General features: G+C 43.4%; 1 protein-coding gene across 1 annotated transcript in view; it reads left to right on the top strand.

Moving 5' to 3' along the window:
• Positions 1–10,802, top strand: part of SNTB1 (syntrophin beta 1) — a gene marked incomplete at its 5' end in the record, with an annotated part of 243,494 nt that overhangs the window by 116,031 nt on the left and 116,661 nt on the right. The window contains one exon of the mRNA XM_019519512.1: positions 9,510–9,726. Coding sequence (XP_019375057.1) covers positions 9,510–9,726 — 217 coding nt within the window. The remainder of the gene's footprint in view (positions 1–9,509; positions 9,727–10,802) is intronic.

The raw sequence follows: 10,802 nt of genomic DNA, 5'->3' as shown, positions 1-10,802 counted from the left end.
AAGGTCTGGAACTGCCTGCCATCGCAGGTGGTTCAAGCACCTACATTGAACACCTTCAAGAGCAAATTGGATGCTTATCTTGCTGGGATCCTAATACCCCAGTTGACTTCCTGCCCTTCAGGTGGGGGGCTGGACTTGATGATCTTCCAAGGTCCCTTCCAGCCCTAATGTCTATGAAATCTATAGTAGGAAGAGGGCAAGTGGAAGAGCTGACCTTCCTTGTTCTCAACTCCAGTACCACTGGTGAGTTCCTACACTGGTATTATCCTTGCGGGTAGTAGGATAGCCTCAGATTATGATGGTGATACAGGAAGTGACTGATTCTTCAGCCCATGCTCAGCCCTTCAGCCAGTCTCCAAGAGCCTGAGGGATCCATTTCACAGGTTATACTCTTGGAAGGATTTTCCTACAGTACCAAAGGGGACACTTTCTCTAGCTGTACTTCAAAGGATAGTCTGAAATATTTTCTCTCTGTGAATGCAAGCAGAGAGGAGGTTTATGCTATGATTATCACCTTATTTACTTGAATCAAAGGCAAAATTTTGTTCCCCCTATTTAACATAGCAGGGGTTGGGGGTGGGGCATTCAAGTACATAGAGGTGGAAAGCAAGTGGCTGCTGCAATTCCAGTTCAAGCCACAGCTGCTGCCTTGCTCCTCCCCTCCTCTTCCTCTGTCTTCCGCCCCTGCCATTTGCCTTCTGGTTCCAGTAGAACTCTGCCCCCACATCAGCCTGGCACATGGAGCACATGCTTGCTGTGGCCCTAACGCAGTCCACCAACTCTGGCTGAGCCCCAGAGTCTTAGCCAGAACTGCTACCACCATCATTGCTACTGGGGAGCAGAGCTGGAGATGTGGGGGCCAGGCAGTAGGGGAGGTCAGGTCTTGGGACACATGGTAGGGGATGCAGGCAGCATGGGGACAAACTGGGGGGGGACAGGCAGCAGGGGTTAGGATGCTTGACTCCCCTGCTTCCTGCTCCCCACAGCCTGTTCCCCCAACTCCCTCCCCACCTTTTGCCCCCCTACTTCTTTCCCTACCTCCTGCCCTCTTGCCAATGCTTTTCCCACTGTAGTGATGGGGGGATGAATTTAAGACAACCCTCCAATGATTACATTCAATGCATGGAAAATTATAACAAATATATATTTCATGTATAGAATCTAATTATTGGGGGGGTCATCTTGGATTTGGGTATATACAGTATTTGCAGCAGCTGTTTGCAGAGGAGGTGGAGAGAACACTCTGGTTTTCTACCTGTAGCAATACAAACTTAACAGCTAGAAGCTCGTGTATTGAGTGTCTAAGATCATCAAAAATAATAATATGCTAATGAGGTTGATACAAATCCAGGTGGCTGCTCACCTAAGCACCAACTTGAAAAAGATTTTCAGGGGCATTCTCTGAATAACTCCAAGTCCATGATTGTATAGTGGCCATGAAGATAAATAGTGTTCAGTTTTGGATGTAACTGTAATGCAGCATCTCGAATACCAACATTTTGTGTAATGGCAACAGTTTCTTTAGGACAAAGTCAGAATATTTTTTAATTTTTTTTCTCTAAAAAGAAAATTTATATCTTCTTCCTTTTTTCTCTGAATTGATTGTAATATGTTGAAAGCCTGAAACTGAAATGTGGTTGCTTAGCAAGGTGTTTTTAGCCCTAACTGCATAGGCACCGTATTTAAATAACATTTTATCTAAGCAAGTTTATGCGTACAGAATGCATTTGAAGTTTGTACCCATCACTTATTTAATGAAATTCAAGTTTGTTTTAGGGCTGTTCATGAGTGCTAACATTAAGACATTGATTATTTTCCCCTATAGAGCTTTAAGTCCTGTTTCAATATAATAGAATAAATACATACATTGAAAGAATTAACACAGATATGAAAAATGGTAGGTCACAACTTGGGGCCCACCAATGCCTACATATATGGCCAGCCTAATGGAATACGATTTTCATGGACTTCCAAGGCAGCAAGTTTGGGCCTGAATATAAGGCTAAGTGTCTTCTTTTTAGGCAGTCCCTTGCAATCGAGGATGATTGTCTTCCTTGACTGTCTTATCTGTGTGTCAAAGATGGCTGATGAGGCCTATCTGAGATCGACAGACTGCACTGCTGCTTGCACTGCCAAATCGCGCTCCTGTCTCACTCAAGTGCTAGATGACCTTCTTGTAACTGCCTCCTTCATGCCAGTTCATAACTAGGAGCTTCTAGACCTCACCATTTTGCTCCCGTTGCCATCAGCTCATTGGTAACGTGTAGGGGGTGCATATGGGTATATGTGCACCCCCTGAGATTGGCGGTGCACCCCCTGCGAAAAGTGCCACCGACGCTGCCAGTGGTGCCCACAGGCAGTCACCACTCACCACCCCCATCCCCCCCGCTGCAGCCACTTGTGGGAGCTCCCTGCTTGGCCCGCTTCTGCTGCCAACACCACTGCAGCTGCCTGCGGGAGCTCCCCGCTTGCTGCCACCACCTGCAGGCAGTCGTTGTGCCCCCCCAGCCTCCGGGAACATGCGTTGTTCATGCATCAGCTGGTCACCAAAGGGTTTGAGGAATGTGCTGGAAAACTTGTTTTCATGGAAGATGCCCATACATGACTTCTTTTCTTGTGTAGAAGCTGCTGAACATCAGCTTCCACATGGTTCTTGACTGAACAGGACCTTGATCCCAATAAGACAACTGGGGATCTTGTGCCACTGCAGCCTTCATCCATCTTCACAGCCAGTGAGAGTTGGACATCATCTTCTGTCTTCTCAGCCATTGAGGACTTCTAGACCCATGGTTGGGGGCTGGGCAGGCTTATTATAGTAGCAACCTGTACTCACTATGTCACAACACCATCAAAGGATATGTGTGGCTTTTCAGGAAAAAAACATTGCCATCTGCTGTCCTTACCACCTCCCGGTTCAGTTCCTCCTGATTATTTCACAGCTAACCTTCCCTATTCACCACCTGTGGACATGCTGGGTAGCAGTACAGCTCTGCCCCACAGGTCTAAGTGTAAGTCTCTGTTGGTGCGCAAGCTTGCATGGTTCCTTGGTCCTGAACTGACTTTCATCCTGAAAAAGGGTACAATAAGGAAGAACAATTTCAGATGGTAAAAAGATTTATTGAAACTTTGTCTTCAGTTAGGCTTCTCATTGGGCTGAGTTTCTCATTGAGGTTGCATACCTTTGAAAATAGCCTTTATTTTAGTTTTCCTTCACAAAGAGGAGTGCCCTTGCTGTTTCCTTACAAAAAGGCCTTGATCCTCTTTCTTTGAGCAGATTAGTTTTTTTCACTTTCTTATTGTAAACCTGTTCATGTTCCTACAGCAATGAAGATTTTCTGAGACTGGAGTCTTTTCTTTCTGTTTTACAAAAAGATACTTGAATGTGTGAAAGGGAGTTGGGTAACATTTTCTTTGGGTGAATCTGATGCCTTTTATTAGACCAACTCAAGTAGCTGGAAAAAATCTTCTTTACAAGTTTTTGGGTACAAACACCCTTCATCAGGCTAAGGAAGCATTTGCAGATGGTCTGTGCTCTTCCTGGATGAAGTGGTAAAGCAGCCAGAGGCCAGTAACTATGCAAGAAAGCCAGGCGAGGTTCTTTGGATGGATGTGATCTCTTTTATTAGACCAGCTGAATAGTTGGGGAAAAGTTCTGGGCAAGTTTTTAGGCACAATCACCCTTCTTCAGGCCCATTAGTTAAAATGTAAATTGAGGTGGTCAGTAGTTGAGAGACAGGTGGGGGGAATGAATGTAGCTGTAGTCAATGGATACAAGACAAGGCAGGGAGGAAGGGAGGGAATGAGCATAGCTGATAAGAAGTGGAGGGTTTACCTGGGGAGTCAGATATTAGGCAGGTTATAATAAAGGTTTTATTTTTATATAAATAATAAAGAATGTGTGTGTGTTTATGTGTGTGTGTGTGTGTATATATATGTATGTATATCTGTGTGTATGTATGTATGTATGTAGCAAGCCTTCAACCAGACATGGTTCTGAAGAGTCTGCAACTCCCTTTGATTATAACACGCATTTCCATGTATATATGTTATAATCAAAGGGAGTTGCAGACTCTTCAGAACCACGTCTGGTTGAAGGCTTGATCAAATTTGCCTGTAGAATTTGCCTCACTAGAAGCCTGGCTGCTTTTTTTTTTTTTTTTAATGTCAAGAAAGGCATCTCTTCACTGTAACAAAGATGAATGGTGGAGACTTGGCAGAATTGTGTCTAAATGAAGTGCTTTTTTGGAAGTGGTACTGCCTGCCTTGCAAATCAAAAAATAGCTGCAGAGTATTTGAATCTGTATCAGTGGTTTGATTCATTTGACTACTACTTCTTTCTTTTCTTTCAAGGGGACGAGTGTTGAAGATTGGAATTTTAATTGCTTGACCACAATTTTTCATTTGGGAGACACCAAAGGGCACTGATCATTAATTAGGACTGACTGTAAGGATCTCTGGAGCTGGATTGTAGCATCAGATGGATGGGTTTAGACATCTCTTTGACTGAAATGACTGTTTTTCAGTAAATAGAGCAATAATTATGTAATCATTAGATTATTTTTCAGTACCTGCAGGTTAAACCCTGTCTAGTGAGTATGCACTTTGGTGTCGTGTGTGTGTGTGTGTGTGTGTGTGAAATGACTTAAATGTCAGATTTCAATACTTCTGGATATTACATGGGTTTGTATTAATCCAATGTTTTTTCTTATTCTCTTATATTAGGTTTATTTTGTTTTTTTAGTTCATTAAACACCTAGTTTATTAAAAAAATCTGTGCTGCCTGTAGCTGCTTCCCTTTCAATCACTATCTGGGCTTATGTTATAGACTATATCTGAGAGAGAATCCTGGAAAATTAGAACTGGAAGGGACCTCAGGAGGTCACATCTAGTCTAGCCCTCTGTTCAAAGCAGGACCACCCCCGACTAGATCATCCCAGCCAAAGCTCTGTCTAGTTGGGTCTTAAAAAGGACGGGGATTCTACAACCTGTCTGGGTAGCCTGTTCCAGTGCTTGACTACTTTCCTCATGAGAAATTCTTCCTAGTATCTAACCTAAACTCCCCTTGCTGCAACTTGAGAACATTGCTCCTTGTCTGTCATCTATCCCCACTGAGAACAGTCCAGCTCCATCCTCTTTTGAACCCCCCTTCAGATAGTTGAATGCTGCTGTTAAATCTCCTCTGTCTCCTCTTCTTTAGACTAAATAAGCCCAGTTCCCTCAGTCTTTCCTCAGAAGTCATGTCCCCCAACCCTCTTACCACGTTTGTCACCCTCCGCTGGACTCTCTGATTTGTCCATATCCTTTCGCTAGCTCTGGACTCTAACAATCACAAATTAATCTTAAAACCAAATGCTATTGGGATTCATTACTTTCTCTCTTGCTTTACTATTCAACATTTTGTATCTCAGGTCTTGAATGTTAAGAATCGATTAGTACAACTCCCCTTAAAAAGTGGATCCCAGGTCCTCAGGGGCCACAGAATTGAATAGACATGATTACATCTGTAATGTTAATTGGCATCATTATATTTTTAGTTATGCCTATTTAACTCCTTTAATTTTTGACTCGATCAACTACAAAATGATAACACCTGAATTGGAAATGTACATAGTACTCTCCCCTCTTCCCTATTTAAGACAGCCTGAGTGTTCTCAGTGTCTTGGGAATTTAATTCACATTTCCCTGTTCCTGTTTTATGTTTAGATGATATCCAAACATTTCACTTTTAGCATCATCTCTCTCTCTCTTTCTCTCTCTCTCTCTTTTAAAGGGCTCAGTTGGCTTATTTACCTACACAGTTGTTAAAGAGGACGGGAATTGCATGTGTAAAGTAGCTAGACCAGGGGTTGGCAACCCCTAGCACATGTGCCAGGGCATGGCAGGTGAAGTCATATGCTACATCTCTGTCCCATTGAAATCCAGTGGCACCTGGTTGTCATAAGGAGGCAGAAAATTCCATCCAGAATCCATAGGATTTTTTCTGAAGGCAGTTTTCTTAGACTGCACCGACTCTGGTAATCAGGCGCTTGGAAAATATGATGGGCTTTGCTTCCTCTTCTGATAACATTTCCCCTCAGGTCTTTTACAGAATCATCTGAAATGGTTCAGCAGCTTGTCATGATCTCACCATTGTATTGCGTGGAAACTCACTTCTTGGCATGGAAAAAGGAACTGTCTTCCTTCTTTCTCAGTGTCTTGGGAATTTAATTCACATTTCCCTGTTCCTGCTTTATGTTTAGATTATATCCAAACATTTCACTTTTAGCATCCTCTCTCTCTCTCTCTCTCTCTCTTTTAAAGGGCTCAGTTGGCTTGTTTACCTACACAGTTGTTGGTAAAGGGCACGGGAATTGCATGTGTAAAGTAGCTAGACCAGGGGTTGGCAACCCCCAGCACATGTGCCAGGGCATGGCAGGTGAAGCCATGTTATTTGGCATGCCACAGCCAGCCCTGGCTCTGGGCAGGCCCCTGCTGCCAGCCACAGAGCCCAGGCTGCTGGCAGCAGGCAGCAGGGAGGCTACAAGCCCTGCTGTGAGCAGCCCGGGGGCCGGCAGGAAGGGCCTGCCCAGAACCTGTAGCAGGCAGCTGCGAGAGTGCAAGCAGCTGCACCAGGGTCTGGAGCCCAGGCCTGGCTCATTGCTGGTGGTGGCTGCCCATGTGCCTTGGGGAGCACAGCAGGGAAGGGGCCAGGGCTGCAGTACCACCACAAGGATCAGGCCCCTCGCAGCTCCCTTGCATTGGTCCCAGCATGCCAACGTCTTCCAAGTCAAGGTTGCAAGGGTTTTGCAACACTCGGCCCAAAAACATTGCCGACCACTGAGCTAGACATTTGCACTCAAAGCTACTTTTGAATATCAGAAGTCAGGTACCTCACCAAAAGTGTTTAGTAACCCTAATGGCTTTTATTTGCAATGGGTTAGTTAGCAGTTTCTTGTTTAAAAGAATCAGTCTTTAAGAAAAGAACAACCTAATAGTCATTGAAGTGGATTTCTACATCTTCAAGGGTCCTCCTACTTCAGTCCCTGGCAAAGTTCTTATAAACATTGATGGGAGCAGGATTGAGCCCACTACACTCATTTGTATTCCTAAAAGTGGAGGGACTATCTCAAAGGTTTCAAACTTTGGTACCTAAAGTTATGCAGCTAAATCCTTATGAAATCAATGAAAAACTGCCAGTAGTTGACACTTCTGAATATGAGTTAATTTATCAGAAACCAAAAACATACTTATAGTTACTTATACAAACAGGCCTGTGAACAGGACTGGGTGGAATTTAAAGACCTAAGTCACAAAAAAGCAGTCCCGACTGACTCCAGTCCAGTAACCACAAAACTGCACAGGTGCCTCTATTCTGGGGCTGAGAAGATCCGTAGGCATCTCAGTTTAGGTGTATGTGCATGCTCAGAAACTAATCAAACCAAGCAACTAAGTGCTGAACTCCTGCCTAGGTGGGATTGTAGTCCAGGTCAGGGCTGAGAGGTGCATCAACTGCAGTTAATTCCCTGATCCATCAGTAATTGGCAAAATACCCATAATGCCTGATTGACACCAAGAGCACTGAGTTTGGTACAAAGCAGAACATCCTGCAGTTGCTTTGGGTAGTGGTGGTGGCGCACCATAACCTAGCAGTCAGAACATGTTCCCAAGAAATGTGGGGCTGGGTCCCAACCCCTCCTCTGCCCAAGAGAACTCAAATTCAAATTTCCTAGAAGAGTGTCCTAACTGCTAGGATAAGGAATGGGGGAAGGTGGCACTCTCCACCCTAATGTTAACACTGGGTCACTCACAGCTAAGACTGCAAGACTGAGCATTCAAGAAAAATAAGCAAGAGGAAGCATGACTGTCATCCAGTGATAAGCACCCTTCCCTCAGGCTAAGGACCCCTCTCTCAGTAGGGAAAGTTGGGTCCCTTCTGCTATGGTTATTTCTCTTCTAACCAGTGACAGCCTAATATAAAATATGCAAACAGGCCTGCAAACTGACACTGGAACTGAGCTATCCACCTCCAAGCAGAGGGCTGTAACAGCTAGGGCACAGTATCATACTTCAAAATGCTGCTTCTCCTTCCGATCCCAGGTATCTTGTTCTCTTCGCTGCACAATGGCTCAGCTTCAACAAGTGAGGTGGAGGGTATCAACCACTGAGCTTATTCCATAGACTGGTGAATAGCACGTCCTTCTGGAGAGTAGAAGATGTTGGTTTAAATCTTCACGGGCCAAGGAGAGCCTAGGACTCCCGGGCAAGTTGGCACCTTGGCAGCCATATTTGTGCGTGAATGTCTGGTGCTACGCACAAGCACCAGGTTTGTCCCAAATGAGCGGCCTGTGCCAGATTCCTAAGCTCTCGGGAGAGCCGAAATTCTGTTACACAGCACAACTGTGTCTAGCATTTCTTGTTGCTTTATTCTTTGTGCTTTGCTGCTAGGAACTGAGGTGCTCTGGATCAGAAATGACGACCCCTCTCCATTGGCTCCCTAGGGATGCTAGGCACCTAACGGAGTTGAATTGGCCTGCTGTCCTGCGGCAAGGGACATAAATCTATGCAACACCTAAGTGGAAGCACCTACAGGAACTATTTGGATCTGGCCTAAAGTGCCAATATATGGATTTCAGCTCTCCTGTTCAAGCAGTCGCATTTGGAAATGCCAGCCCAGTGCTTTAAACAATATAACTAATGTAATCAAGCTAGATAGCATTGATACAATGCATTTTATTTTCTTAACACCTTTTATGCTCACAGCTTCTAGAAGCTCATTAGCATCTCATGTGAACAGAAAAGAAATGAACTGCAAAATTTAAACAATAATATGGAGCAAGCATGATGGATCAGAAGTAACAGTCAGGATGACATTTCCGTTAGACTAGAAGTGATCGCTCTCTAAATGGAGTATCCTATTTAAATACACAAACAAAGAAGTCTTTCTAGTTGGGGTTAATGGAGAATGGAAAAAGCAAAAGCTGGGATCTGTTGACAGACATTTTAAACCACGGCAGAGATTGCAAAACAGCTGAACTCATAGCCCAGGATTTTGTAGTTCTTACACAGGCAGATTTCTCTGAACGTATCCTTCCGGCCTGTTTTAGCTCTCCCCTGTACTCTGTCCCTGTGAATGCCTCTGTTAGCTCTCACTCTTCTGCTGCATCACATCCAACCTCTTTTTTCTAATTTTTTTTTCTGTCCTTTCCTAAGAATACATGTCTTATTAAATGATAGACTGTAGCTCAAACAGACCAGATGATTTCTTCTGGCCTCAAACTCTCATCTATTTTTTCTTATCTTACTCTATTCGCTTCTTAATATCTTGCCCTTTATTTGTTACAGCAATGTGTTGCATCATCTTGAATCAGGTTGTAAACTCAAAGGGTTTGGTGCCACTCTTCCTATGGGTACATACATATGATATCTGGCACAATAGTGGTACCTGGCCAGTAAAAATAACAAGCAATAATAATTGCTACTGCTAATTGAAAGCATCTCTTGAACATTTATATTTGTTTTTCCTTTTCTAGTGAAGTACATGCGAGAAGCAACTCCATACGTGAAGAAAGGTTCTCCAGTTTCAGAAATTGGTTGGGAAACACCTCCACCCGAGTCCCCCCGGTTGGGTAGTGCATCCTCTGACCCACTGTCGCAGCTTTCCCTCTCTGTCAACAGAGACAAAAAAACAATTCCACTCAAAATGTGTTATGTGACACACAACATGGCTGTGTCGGACCCAGAAAACAGGTAAGTAGTTGCCTTGTCTGGGGCCTGATTTTGTGCATTCATATAATTTATATGCTATCGATATATAGAGCTATTAAGCTGATATAAACACGGGTCTACCAAATGATAATCCTGAAAGTCAGATCCTGAGTTTTGTTATGCTGTTATGAATCTATGTTGTAACTCCATTAAAGAAAGATAAAATTCTGCCCTTTCACTCTTATAAAACAGTTTCCAGTTGAATATCTCAAAGCATTTTCACAGAAGCTTCACAACAAAGCATTTTGCAACAAGTCTTTTGAGTTAACTGTGGTAAACACTTATCAGCTTTATAGTTGTATGGAAAAAATACTGTAGTGCAGCGATCCAGTATTTTTCTTTAAAAAGATACAAGGTCGCAGGCTTTAAGCACAAGGTCACACTTATACTTTAAGCACAGCTGGGTGACTGTCTTGAAGGAAAAGAATCTAGTTAAGTTGATTGCATCTCCCTAGCTACCTTCACTTGTTTGATGCAGTGAAGTTGCATGTCTTTTTTTTATTTCTTAAGAGTAGCATAATTGTCATATCCATTAAACATGTTTCTGTTTAAAGGAATGAACGAGAGAGAGAGGTTAAATTTGAAAAGGCTAATGAGGAATTTCTGTGACTTTTTGAGGTTTCTTTTCAATGTTAAAAATAAGATGTTAGCTCTCATTTTTGACATGTGTGGAACAGCTGCATCATACCAGCGCACTCAATGGTCTTCTATTCTAACAGCTGCTAAAAAGAAGGGCCACTAGAGCTGGTGAAGCAGTGGAAATACAGACTGATTCTTCTGTCCAAATAACTAGCCTTTTTGTTCTTCACAAGCAGGCAGGCTTTTGAAATACACTGTTTGGAACTCTTTTGGATCTCACCATTTTATGCCGGGGGGCTAAAGTTACGTTGCATTTGCTGCGGGTGTGGGGAGGGGAGGAGTAGGAGAAGACTGTGTAGGGCAGTGATTTCTTTTATCCTATTTTTGGTTGGAGGGGTAGGTGCCCTTTTATATTTCCTGGTTCTGCATCTCAGAAAAATTTACAGTGATAAATTAGGTCCAATATGTTAGCTTTGATT

This window comes from Gavialis gangeticus, unplaced genomic scaffold, assembly GCF_001723915.1.
Source record: "Gavialis gangeticus isolate Ggan-Ray unplaced genomic scaffold, GavGan_comp1, whole genome shotgun sequence".
In the NCBI taxonomy this organism is placed as follows: Eukaryota; Metazoa; Chordata; order Crocodylia; family Gavialidae; genus Gavialis; species Gavialis gangeticus.
Note: the sequence above shows the minus strand (reverse complement) of the source record. Positions and strands in the feature narration are given on the sequence as shown.